Genomic DNA, 13,538 nt, shown 5'->3' with positions numbered 1-13,538 from the left:
GTACCCCAGAGCCCAGGGGACCGTCTGGTGGGAGTCACAGGGCCTTACTTTGGGCAGCTGCCAACACCTACTTGCCCACCTCCACTCACAGTGTGGTCATGCCTTTGGTTCCCCTACTGCCCCACATTCTGTCCCCAGTGCTCACCCCTTCCATGAGCCCAATATACTAGGGGGGGGGGTAGCCCCTGAAGCCCATGGCCCCCCTGGGTTGTTCTAGGACCTCGAAGCTCTCTTCCAGGGGATGTCACTCCACAGGGGCATTTGTGACGTGTGGGTCAGCAGCTCCAGGCCCCAGCTGCCTCCATCCCAGGCTGGCTACCCCCCTGACACAACCTTCGAGGCTCGTAGAGCGGGGCTGCTCTCCTCTCCTACCCCTTCCTGCCACCGCTGGCTTACTGGGAAACCAAGGCCAAGAGGACCAGGAGACGTCTGTGGCCACAGCAGCCTTGAAATCCTGATGTGGTTTACAATGCCCAGGTGTAGAGGGGCCTGGCATGTTCCTCGAGGTGTGATGGGAAAAACACTTTCCAACCTTGGAAATCTCTACCTGTTGTAGGTAACAACTGCAGTCTGCAGACAGATGAAATGAACAATCAACAAAACAGCTGGACAAGAGAGAAAACCCGAAGCAGGTGCGTACCCACGTGTCAGGTAGGTGTCCACGTGCGGGTTCCACGTGCGTGGTCATAAAAGCTCAGAAACATTTCCGCCCACTGCTGCGGGGGATGGAGGAATGGCAGATTCTCTCTACTACCTGACTGCCTCTCTTGCTCTTCTCTAAACTGCCCATAGCTACCATCCATCCATCTGTTTCCTTTGGTCAAATCACGAGACTCTGGAGTATATTACAAAATTTTTTCAGTCTCTTTGGAAAACTGATTCACATCCTGAAATGCACTGATAGCCTCCTGGAAGCAGGCAAATGGTTGTTTCAAGCTGGCTAAAAGGTGTTAAAGTCATCTCAAAGCCCCTGTAGTAGGCCACGTTCCTGCCTGTAGGACATTTTCTTCTCTGGTCCCTTATCAGTTTGAGCCCTTTCGTCCCACTACAGCTGACAACCCATGACGAACAGGTTAAGAGTGTTACCGAAGAAGGCGGAATGTTGTGTATGTGTGTAAGGGGATGGAGAAGAATTTCTGATGTTTCTCTTCATAACTACAGTTTAAAAAAGTAAACTCTATCCTCAACGTGGGGCTTGAATTCACGATCCCAAGATCAAGTGTCACGTGTTCTACTGACGGGGGCACCCAAGTGCCCCATAACCAGTGTTTAAAAAAAAAAAAATCACCCAATAAACTCATTTTGGGTGACTTGCCTCCTGATTGGTCCCAGTGAGGCCCGCACACCCAGATGTAAAAATGACCGAGAGAGCCCTAGACACCACAGGTAACCCGCATCCAGTTCACCCAGATGGTGTTCCCCAGTCTGAGTCCCCAGAGGCCCAGCTGCGCTGGTCCACAGATGCTCACCTCGCCATTAAGGGCCGCCGACTCCTGGCTCCTGTCTGATGTGGGATGCACCACGGGGAGGGCTGTGGGTTTTATGGCAATGAGCTGCACGGATCCGGAAGATGTGTCAAAGGGATCGGCAGCCGTCTTGCCAGTGTTGTCAAAAAGCACGGCTCCATCCTCTTCATCACTTGCCGGCACTGAAGCACAACATAAACACATTGATTTTTTTATTGTGTGGGGATGCTGTATGGCCGTGGGGGAATCTGTGTAAGGCTCCCTGGCTGAGGACCTTATATTACTCATCGTGACCTCGGGAACCACAGCGTTGGGTTCAGTGCCAAGGGCTCACTACTGTTCAAGGACTTCTCTTAAATTTAAGATCTATACTATTCATTCCTTCACTGTATTATCAACGGGTAGGAAAGAATCATAGAGGTTTGAATTGAAATAGCAAAAATCATCCTTTCAAAACCGTGACAAATGTTTTTCGAAAAAAAAAAAAAAAGTAAATTTTTTTCTCTGTGTTTGAGTTGGAGAGGAAAAAAGTACAATTTGGCCAAAGCTGGGAACTATTCTTAAAATATGACAGTCAACGGAATACCAGCATTCATTCCAGTCTCTGGCACCAAAGCCACCCATTTTCGCCCAAGGTTAAGCAAGGAGTTTTCCCTGGTCAGCTGGCCGTAGGAATTACGGTTAACGCTCTATTTTTTCTTTCTCAAAGCTGCTTCTCCAATGATTTGGGTTTGGGGTTTTGTCATTGGTTGAAACAAAAGAAAGCTAAGAAATAACCTCCAGAGAAATGAATATAACACTATCGACAACTTCCCTAATTAAATAGAGTGAATTCGGCCTACACTCTGTTAAATTAATTCTCCCCTCTGACAGATAATTCCGCTCTGATTGCTGAAAGACACCAGTCGGCCTTGTGTGTCCGTAACTAAGCTGTGGATGAAGTCCCAGAGCCGGTGGGATCTTGCTGATTGACTTGTGCTTAAAGCACTTTCCCATTAGGTAGCTCTAAGAATGACAGTTTATTAAACACGGCTGGGCAAGAGATATAATGGATCCTGTTCCAACAACTAGACCAGTGGGCAATTTGGGAGCAAAATAGGTGTTCCGTAAAATATGAATGTAACAGAAGTGTATTCATCTTTCCTACTGCTTGCTCAAGACATTGGGATGTCCTTTAAATTATTGAGAAACACATAGTTTGTATCATATTGTCACTTATCATAATCACGGATTTGCCAAAGTAAGCGGAGTAAATTGTTATTGTACGATGTGGCTCAGATTCCATAGAGTCTAACAGTGGGCTATAATTGGAGTGTTTTTTTTTTTTTTTTTTTGGTTCTGTGAACTTATTTGCAAATAGGAGGACGTGAAACAGCCAATGACAGAAGAAAAGCTCTACACACACGTCTTTTTGGAGTAGAGCTCTGCCGGGCAGTTCCTGCCTGACCACCACTATATGCCACCTGGACAACTGCTACGACACCATCTACGGCAGCCAGCCTCCAGGACGGCACCCAGTAATTCTCACCTCCAGATATTCACAGCCACAATGAATAGTACTGAGCTGTGTAATCCCAGGGGAATTGCAGAAATGACAAGGCTAGGTCATAAAAAAAAAAAAAAAAAAAAGAAAACCCTGTGGCTTCCACCTTGCTCTTTCCTGAATCACTTATTCCAGGGAAAGTCAGCTGCCCTGTTACGAGGACACCCAAGCAGCCCTGTGGAGAGGTCCACATGGCAAGACACTGAGCCTCCTGCCGACAAGTATGTGAGCAGGCCACCTTGTAGGTGGAGTCTGCAGGCCGGGTCAAGTCTACGGATGACCACAGGCCAGGTCAATATCCTGACTGTGACCTCCTGAGCCAGAACCACCCAGCTACGCCCCTCCTGGATTCCTGACCCAGATAGGACAGGAGAGAATAAACACAGATGGTCAGTTTTGGTTGCCAGTTGTTGGGGCAATTTGTTACACAGCAGTAAGTACCTTATATACCTAAATAATCTCCCTTCTGGGAGCTTCCACTCTTGCCTTCCTGCCCAAGATACATACTCACAGCAGCTAGGATGGCTATCTCTTTGAAAGGTAACCAGATCACAGTTCTCCTCCGATCAGAACCCTCCAAAGCCTTCATCTCTCTTAGAATAAAACCCAGAGTCTTTCCTATTTGGCCCCGACCACATGGCCGAGCCTATTTCTCTTATCCACTCTGTTCCAGCGACAACAGCCTTCTTGAATACACCTGGCTTGTTCTCACCTGTGGGATTTTGCATTAGGTGTTCCCTCTGCTCAGAATGCTCTTTCCCTAGATTTTTGCATGCCCAGTTCCTTCTTATTTTTCAACTGCAGTTTGAAAAAGCCTTTCTTTATCCACCAATCTAAAATAGCCTGCCCATCACCCAGTTACATTTTCTTCTTTGCACTTATCACTGCTGATGTGTATTAATTTAACCTGTCCCTTGCCCCAGCCCCTGGAATAGAAACTCCACCTTTTAAAAGGCTGATGCCTATTGCTTTTCATGAAGTCTCATGTGCAAGTAGCTCTTAGTAAGGGATTTGTTGAATAAATGAATTAAGGAATGACAAAAATTTCCTGACTTAGAAAAGGAGACTGCAGCAAGTTGTTAGTATCTGCAAAACAGGTGAACACGTCGAAGTTAAAATTATGCTATCACAAAACCGTTCAGAGGGTGAAGAGATGGTACTCAGTGTTTTTAATGATTCTGGGTTGTGATACCCTCAACTTGCCACCCCGTGGACAGGGTAAGGAGAGAGCATAACTATAACGGGAAAAGGGTGTCCTGGAAATTGTATGAACAGTAGTTCTTTTCCAACCCTATTCTTGAAAAATATTCAGATTTGCACAATAATCTCTCCAGATTTAAGAGAAAGATAATTAGCTATCCTGCCTCCTTCCCCCAAAAGATTATGTAAAAAGACATTATATTAAATATTGATATATGAAAGTAAGGGAGTCCAAGTTCATGGGCATATTTGATGTATAGTTTGTCCCTATAGGGAAAGACGTGAGAGAATGCTAAAGGAAAGGTCCACAGTTAAACTGTGGAAGTGTCCCACACACCATACACCACCAGCATCGTCATAAATGCCACCGGCCCCGACCTCAATGTGTCTTAGTTGCACTGTTGGTTTTAAATAAATCAGCGATCTAATTTCCTTCCTTCTTTCCCCCCTTCCTTCCACTCATCTTCCAATCCAATAGAATACACTATTGATGTTTTGATGAGCTCTGACGTCGTGGATAGGATATGGTATAGCGGAGCCTGTGAGAAAAAGGGCAAGTGTAGGTTCCACGCAAGACCCAGCCTGGAATTCTGATGTGCTTTAGCATCTGTTGGATTTTAGAGTGAACAAATGGGTCCTATCATTTCTGTTTGAAAATTTCAAGCTGAACCCCACTGAAGAGGATCCTACAGTGAAACAGAGGCCACCACCTGTGGAAACTCACTGGATTTACCTCTGGCAGAAAGACAATGCAACAAAGTACCATGAACCTGGAGAAAGGATGGCTTTTTAATAGAACAAACACATTAAAATCTCAACCTCGTGCCATAATTGGATTTTATTCACGCACCTGGCTCTTGTTATTTCTGATATTTAAATAATCAAAGTGACCTAAACAATAAGGGGGCAAGCAGAGCTGTGGAAAACAAGAACAGAAGGTCGGCAGGAACGTTTTGGGCAGGTCAGTGTCTCACCAGCAAGGGTGGGGAGTGATGGGGTTGGAAACAGGCCTTGCTCCCTCCTTTTCTATGGATTAAATGCAAGGGAGAAGGAAAGGCATCATCTCGTAAACGTGACTTACTGACAGAGGAGTGAATGCACTGTACATTTCTAAGCAAGAAAAAGGCATAGAACAGTAGGTGCATGAATTCATTTTCTAAAAGAACAAAGCAGTATAACAAAACAGATATGTGTGTGTTGTCATATGCATAGTAAGAAGGTCTGAGAAAGGGGTGCCTGGGTAGCTCAGTGGGTTAAGCCGCTGCCTTCGGCTCAGGTCATGATCTCGGGGTCCTGGGATTGAGTCCCGCCTCGGTTTCTCTGCTCAGCAGGGAGCCTGCTTCCCTCTCTCTCTCTGCCTGCCTCTCTGCCTCCTTGTGATCTTGCCTGTCAAATAAATAAATAAATAAATAAAATCTTTAAAAAAAAAAAAAAAAAAGAAGGTCTGAAAAGATACAGGCTAAATTATTCAAGTTCATCTGAGGACTGGCGTGGGTGATGGGGCATGTGCAGAGGACAGACTTTGACCTGACTTCATATATCTCTTCCCAGAGACTTCATATATCTCTGACTTCATATATCTCCGTGAGCTGCTCGGCGGAGAGCTGATAGGTAGGATTTCTGGTGGTCCCGGGCAGGGTAAATATTCCAAGAAAACCCCACATGCCATGCCTTGATCTGGGTGTAGAAAGCAGTCTCTGTTACAGGGCATGGGGAGTTCAGGAGAAGAAGAAATTCAAGAATCAAATCGGTAGGACAATTTAAACCAGTGCTTTACATAATGGCTAGAAATAGGAATGAGGTCCACCTTTGCCCTGCAGAAGACAAATCCGTTGTGTCATTATCCCTTTCCTTACTTTCTTTTTTGGGTCAGAACAAAGAAATCAGTGACATTTGGAAACAAAGGAATATTCTGGCACTAGTCCAAGAGAGAGACCCTGAATCCTAGTCTATCAAATTCCTGTCTACCGGAGTGCCAGATTATTTGGCTTTTCACCTGGCCTTTCTGCAGGATCCCACCTTATAACCCATTGAAATCTGAAGGGCACATCTTTGGATCTGAGTGGCAGCCTGGGGTACTCGAACCTGGGCTTCAGCCAGTTAGCACCGCAGGTAAAAACCCCGTGGAAGGAGGGTCAGAACAAAGGTGGGTCGGGGGCGCGGGGGTGGACATACAGTCATGTCTGATGGATGCCATGTAGAGACGGTGTCACAACACAAGCAGCTCCAATGACTTATAAATAAACCCTATCCCCCATCCCTTAGAGGGAAGGAAAAGATCTGTGCGAGGGAGAATCCAGCCAGTTTTGTTTCCCTAGAGAATAAAGGCAGAAGCATGGGCTGATTTTTGTGATGACAGATCGATCGCTGTGTCATTTCCTGGGAGAGGTGGCTTGGTGATTCCTGGTTTCCCTGGCAGAGACTGAACCCCTGAAACTTACCAAGGGAGTCAGGGCAAGAAAATGAGGGGAATCTCCAAGGCAAGCAGCCGTTCGGAGATCTCACCCCCTTGTAGATCCCGTTCTAGGCACCCTGTCCATTCAGCCAAGGATTAGAAAATTTCGCAAAGCAAACATCAGTGCATTCTGCATAGGGCTTTTCAAAAGCACTGGGCAATTCCATAAGGTCAGGGAGCAGAGGGCACAAGAGAATAATTCAGAGAAGGGGGCGTCAGTCTCCTGACTTTTCTGGGGTGCACCAGAGAGGAGAACCTAGGGTGCAAGTGAGCGTGGGCTCCTGTGTGTGTGTGTGTGTGTGTGTGTGAGGGGCTCGGGGCTGGTGTTGGCAAGGAAGGCTTCTCACCATTTCTCTTCCGTGCCTCCTCCTTTGTCACTTTCTGCTGTGCCATGACATTCTGGGGCGAGCGCCTCCCTGAGCTGGGCTTCCCTGATTCGTTGCTGATGACAGAGCCATTCTCACTGGGCGACCTGCTGGAAGTAACCATAGCAACAGGAAGATGGTAAGTTCCGACTCCAGAGCCTCCTCTCAAGGTTATTTTATTTGCGGTTTATGTCTGTCGCCTTTCATTCTGGCTTTATCCACAAAGAAGAAATGATACAGGAAAAGAAAACAGCAAAAACCAAAACAAAACTAGCCCCACACTACCTCATGGGGTAAGCGTGTGGCCATGGGGAAGTCTGCTGTTTACAGGGAGTGCTTAGCTCTGCAGAGAAGTTCAGCGAGCGCGGCCCTCAGGTCCCATCTCTGCTCCATTAACTCCCAGTGACTGTGGAAGCGGTGGTGATGGTGTTTGGAAGCATGCCCCCTTTTTAAAACACAGTGCTCTGAAGAGGGTTGGAGAGCGCTGGATTCAGGGGGCATCTGCGGGCACATGCACAAGACACAAGGTTCTCTTTGGCGATTCCCTTTATGGAGTAGACCTTGACCACTAAAGTTGAAGTCACCGTGTCACTGCGTTTATCACTTTGCCTCCCCCACGGCCGCGCGTGGGCACACACATGCTTTATAACTGTGTTAACGGGCAAACCAATCTGAGCTGCTTGGCCCTTCAGGAGGTGCTTCGTGGGCACCAGCTCTGCCGGGCGTCAAGCCACGTGTCCTTGTATACAGAGACACAAAGACGCCCCCTCCGTGTTCTCCAAGAGCTCCCCATCGGAAGCACCAGCTGGGTGCCAAGGGCTACACAAATGGTTTCAGAACTCTTCGTGAATCGTAGGGACAAACCACTGATCTGGTGATTGTCACCCTTGTTTCCGCAAGTGAAGGATGTGACGCTGGCGGTGGGCGGTTTTGTCCCCGGCTAAGCTAGGAAGCAGCAGATCTGTCCTGGAAACCAGGGCTCCCCCTGCAGGTAGGGGCTCTCCCCACATGCCAGAGCCCCTCTCCTTCACAGTCTCCTAAAACATACGGTTAGAGCCCTGGGGCAAGCCAGGGGCTGCCTTCCCTTCTCTTGGGGCCCTTTCTGGTCTTCTGGGACTCTCTGGGAAATGGGCTTTTGGAGCAGCTGCTGCGGTTCGTGCTTCCTTAGGCCTCAGATTGTCATAAACACCAACTGCCTTCCCTTCTGTGAAGACAGTCAGAGGCAGGTATCCAGAGGCCTCATCGAACCCCTTATTCTTCTACCGTTGATGGTCTGAATTCAGAACATAAAGGCATCCAGCCCCTACGATGGAAGATGGGCTGGAATGACATGGAGCCCTTGACCAGTAAGTAAGCAGCTTCTAAAGTGATTGCTCCTCTTTCTTCCCCTCCCCCTTCTCTCCCCATCCTCTGGGAATTTCAGAACCCCAAAACCACCACCAGTGAAAGGGCCGGCTCCCATCCACGAGATGAGGCCACATCTGCCCAGGGGTTCCACAGAACAACAGAGCCAAATGAGATGGTCCTGGCTGATGTGCTTCAGGCCAGTATAAGTTTAGGAAGTCTTGTTTATTATCTTCCTTCTTTGGGTGACCTAATGCACTTCAGCATATCAAAGGCTCTGATCAGTTCTGTAAAGAGACTCCTCTCCTTTGGTTAAACCCAGCATTTCTGGGTTTTTTTGGCCCCAGATCTCTTTTACCACAAGACAGTAATATGAACAATACAGCTTGGGAAAGTATGGATAAGGTATTCATTTATTAAATATACATTATTTACCCAATAGCTCTTTGATCACAGAGTCCTAGATATACACAGACACGTCCACAGAGAACACATAAGCCCTGGGATTGTTTTCAGAATGGCACCTCCTCTTCCAACTGGCTTTATTGGGACAGCAAGACTCTCACTGAGGTCCAGAGAGGAAGAAAGAGGAAAGGCTTCTTGTAACCTATTTTATGTTCACAAAATACTTAATGGTATTTGTAGCATTTGCATATCTTTCTTTATTTGGTCCTGAAACGATTTTCTGGCTGTTCCTTTCACTCCAGGGAAAGGCATGAATGAGCACATTCCTGGAGAGAAACTATACCTCTGCTTTACTCTTTCGTCAGCTTATAATCTTTTTTTTTTTTTTTTAAAGATTTTATTTATTAATTTGCCAGAGAGAAATCACAAGCAGACGGAGAGGCAGCCAGAGAGAGAGAGGGAAGCAGGTTCCCTGCCGTGCAGAGAGCCCGATGCGGGACTCGATCCCAGGACCCCGAGATCATGACCTGAGCCGAAGGCAGCGGCTCAACCCACTGAGCCACCCAGGCGCCCACGTCAGCTTATAATCTTATGTCTACATGGGGCCATCAACATCTGGTCAAAAACAGAAAGTGAAATTTGTATGTGTCCATGTCCACTCACAGGACAGTAGCAAAGATGTTTCTGAAAGCAAGAAAGGGCCACCTGTGAGGCTATAGTTTTAGGCTGTTGAACTCAGTAGGCCCCCTTCTGGGGATATGGGTGTACGTAGAGGTTGGATGAAGGGGTGAGGAGGATTACTCAATCAGTTGCTGAACAGTTATGGTCAATCACCAAATTGAATGGCCATCCCTACGAGGTTGATCCTCACCCATTGATCCTGGCCACAGACCAACAAAATAGCATCACCAACAGCCTTGGCTAGAGGGACAGGGCCTGCAATGCTTGACTGTTTGCAAGTGGCTAAATGCTCAGATTTCAGTTTTAAACCAGTTTTAAAAATAGATTTAAAAATCGAGATATTTTAGCGACCATCAAATTTCTGGTTTCTCCTGTTGTTCACTTGTGAAACTTTCTGGATCACCTAACAGACCCATTCTGAGAGGGCATGTGGTCCTCAACCAGCAGGAGCGAGGGAACTGATGTGGCAAGATGGAAAGCCAGAAAAATAAATGCATGATGAGTTTGCTGTTGGTTTTAGCATCTTTGTTTCTTTCCCTAATGACTCCCATGGTCAGCTGAACTTGAACAGAGGTGAGCTTTTTCGAATAGCTTTGGCAATGAGAGAGCTAGACCTTAGCAAAATTCTATTTTTACAGTAATGTTATGAAGCAAACGTAGAAATCATTCAGTGGTGTAGACATTGTTTTCTTTATCTATATTTGTTTCATAAGCTATTATTTCTTTTATTAAAGATTTTATTTATTTATTTATTTGACAGAAAGATCACAAGTAGACAGAGAGGCAGGCAGAGAGAGAGAGAGAGAGAGAGAAGAAGAAGCAGGCTCCCCGCTGAGCAGAGAGCCCGATGTGGAGTTCGAACCCAGGACCCTGAGATCATGACCTGAGCCAAAGGCAGAGGCTTTAACCCACTGAGCCACCCAGGCGCCCCTAAGCTATTATTTCTTAATAAAATTCCCAGGGTAAGTAATTGAACTTGATTACCAAAAGTAGACTCCTTGCTAATTCAAGAAGAAATGCTTGTTCTAAAAAAATTTTTTATACAACTTAAATCACTCAGCTAGAATGAGTAAAAAGGAATTTTTATTCTTCCCAGCAGTGCTGTGTTAATATCCTAATTTCAGTAATTCTATGTATTTCTTTTCAGGGTCCTCTGGTAGGTGATAAATAAGTTGTTACCATGCCTTTATTGTATTTGGCAAAGATCATAATGAGAATAATTACTGTAAGCAATTCTATTTGCCAGTCAATTCAGATAATTCATCTATTGCTTTGCCATATGTTTCAATTCTTCGTGCTGGGGCAGACCGTTGTAGTTGTGATTCTGATTTATTCCCACCTCCCCGTAACCAAGCTTTGGTGGTCTCCTCCCATATTAACTCTGGACTAGACATGTGTCTTACTTTGGCCAAAAGGACAGTAGCAAACATGACACTGGCAAAGATTTGAGAAGTGCCCGCATTTGGAAGTTTGTTTTCTTGCTGCCCTTAGCACCCTGTGAGAAAGCCAAAGTGAGCCTGCTAGAAAATGGGAGACCATGTGGCAGGGAGCCCCAGTTACCGGGCCAACCTGGCTAACCTACTGCCTGACTACAGATGCATGAGTGAGCCCAGCTAGATCAACCAAGCCTGGCTCAGTCCAGAACCACCACCTACCTGAGCTCAGCCAAAACTGCCAACCCACAAAAATCACGAGCTGAAGAAATCGTGGTTGTTTTAAGCTGCTAAGCTTTGGAGGAATCTGTGGCAGAGCAATAGAGAGCTAATCCATATCTCTTCAACCTTCGTTCCTACCCAAGCTGGAATCCTACCTGCTGTTTCTCTCTAGATCTTTCTGAGGTACCAAGAACTCCTGGAGGGAAAAACACAGAGCCTTGTTGCATGACTCCAGTGCAAAATTTGTGTATTTGACACAGACAATCCTTCCATCCCCCTTCATAGAACTCCATTCTCTTGGCTTCTTGGAATCCATTCTTGCTTTGTCCTCCCCATGACTTTTTTTCCAATGCTTTTCAGTCACCTATGCTGATTCTCCATCATCTAGACCTCTAATCATGGCAATGTTCCAGGGGTCAGGTCTTGGATCTCTTCTCTACCTATATACTCTCCTAGGTAACTTTGTTCAGTGTCATAGCTTTAAATAACTAAATGCTGACAACTCCTCCATTTATATTTCTACTCTGGACCCCTCCTCTGAACTGCACATTCATTCAGCTAGTTGAGTTCTGAGGACTTCCACTTGGATGTCTTAGAGGCATGTGAAACTTACTGTGTCCACATCCAAACTTGTGATCATCTCCTACAGATTTCTTCTCTTCTGATCCTCTCCAACACAATCTGTAGCAAATGTGTCCCTCTCTATTTCCATTCCTCACAGCAGTCTATCAGCAAAGCAAGTCTTGTGAGCTCTTCAAAAACGTGTCTAGAATCCCATCACTTCTCACAGCACCGCGCCTTGGCCCACACCTCCATGTCTCACCGGGACTATAGTAACAGCCTCCTGATTACCTCTCTGCTTCCATTCCGTCTCTCTACCATCGGTTGTCCACACAACAGCCAGAGTGAGGCTTTACAACTATAAGTCACAGCATGTCACTGTTCTTCTCAAAACCTCCAATGACTTCTGATCTTCCCTCACAATAAAATACCAAGTCCAGACTTTAGTCTGTAGAGCTTGACATGTTCAACTTCAGGCAACTTCTCTGACCCATCTGTCACCACTTCCTCCCTCGTTCACTTCGGCCTCCTTGGCCTTCTGGCTCTTCTTCAAGCACATGAAGAGATTTCCTCCTCAGGGCTTTGCACATGCTGTTCCATCTGCTCAAAATATCTTTGTCCAAGATAGCCTTGAGGCTTACACATCATTTCATTCAGGGCTTTCTCAAGTGTTACTTAACCAGAAAATCTTTCCTTGACTTCCAGGCCAAAATAACATCATGCCCCCGCCCCCTTCCATTGCTCTATCCTCTTACCATGTTTTGGTTTTCTTCTCCATACCCATCACCACCCAATTTACTGTGCATCTATTTCTCCATTTTTTTATTGCCTAGCTCTCCCCACCAGATTGTAAGCACCACGAGAGTAGGAACTGTGTCTTGTTCACTGCAGTATCCCCAGGGAAGAGCATTCAGCAAATATCTGTTAGGTGAAGGGAGGGAGAGTAGCAAGGAGGCAGGGGTGATGTAGCTCTCCCAGCCTCCACTGTGGTCTCAGGCAAAGGAGAGAAGGGACTTGGCAATGGGAGTTGATTTGGCCAGCCAACAGGGCTTGCCATTGAGAGTTCATTACCTCTTTATAAGACTATTGTAAAGTCCTTACAGCCAGTCTCCTGGCCTCTAGCCTAACCTCTCCCATCTATCATCCACACTGCTACTGGAGTAGTCTTTCTAAAATACAAGCTGGATTTCACTGTCTTGCAGAAGAACTTTCAGTGGTTTCCCACTGCCCAGAGAATATAGGTCAAACTCCTGAGCGTGGCCATCGAGCCCCTCCACAATTTCCATCCATCTGGTTTCATCCTCCACTGCACCCGAACTATAAACCCTAAGGACATTCACCAGTGCCTGAATGTGTGCTGGTCCCTCTTTTTTCCCAGCTCCTTTGGACTGGATGCCTTTCTCTTTCCCTAGCTGTTGACACTCCACTCACCCCCTGAGGCCCAGGTAGAACACAAGCTCCTCCACCACCTTTACCTTATCAGAATTAAGCTCTTTCTCCTCTCTTTCCACAGCACTTCGTTTAGACTCCCCTATGAGCACTCATATGTCATGCTTGGTTTCCAGATATTTCTCTCTCTGTCCCTCTGTCATGAGATCCTGGGGGTCAGGACTCAATTGCAAACCTTCTGTAGCCTTTCCAATGCATATCAAAGTGCTCTGCTAATGGTAAAACTCCTAAAATTAAAAAAAAAATGTTTATCTATTTATTTTAGCAGGGGATGGGCAGAGGGAGAGGAAGAGAGATAATCTCAAGCAGACTTTCCACCGAGTGTGGAGCCCAATACAGGGCTCTATCCCATAACCCTAATCCCATGACCTCACAATCATGACCTGAGCTGAAACCAAGAGTCCGATGCTTGAA

At 46.3% G+C, this 13,538-nt stretch overlaps 1 protein-coding gene across 3 annotated transcripts in view; it reads right to left on the bottom strand.

The window, feature by feature from the left end:
* The window catches only part of KIAA1549L (KIAA1549 like), a 248,277-nt gene that overhangs the window by 54,207 nt on the left and 180,532 nt on the right, over window positions 1-13,538 (bottom strand). For 2 of the 3 annotated variants that reach the window (XM_082748886.1, XM_082748887.1), the window contains 2 exons: window positions 7,012-7,139; window positions 1,470-1,648 (listed from right to left, as the gene is read on the bottom strand). In XM_082748886.1, coding sequence (XP_082605012.1) covers window positions 1,470-1,648; window positions 7,012-7,139 — 307 coding nt within the window. The remainder of the gene's footprint in view (window positions 1-1,469; window positions 1,649-7,011; window positions 7,140-13,538) is intronic. The other variant, XM_082748888.1, reaches the window with a different exon arrangement.

This window comes from Mustela nivalis, assembly GCF_964662115.1.
Source record: "Mustela nivalis genome assembly, chromosome: 9".
Taxonomy (NCBI): domain Eukaryota; kingdom Metazoa; phylum Chordata; class Mammalia; order Carnivora; family Mustelidae; genus Mustela; species Mustela nivalis.
The sequence above is the reverse complement of the archived record's forward strand: the minus strand, read 5'-3'. Positions and strand labels throughout refer to the sequence as shown.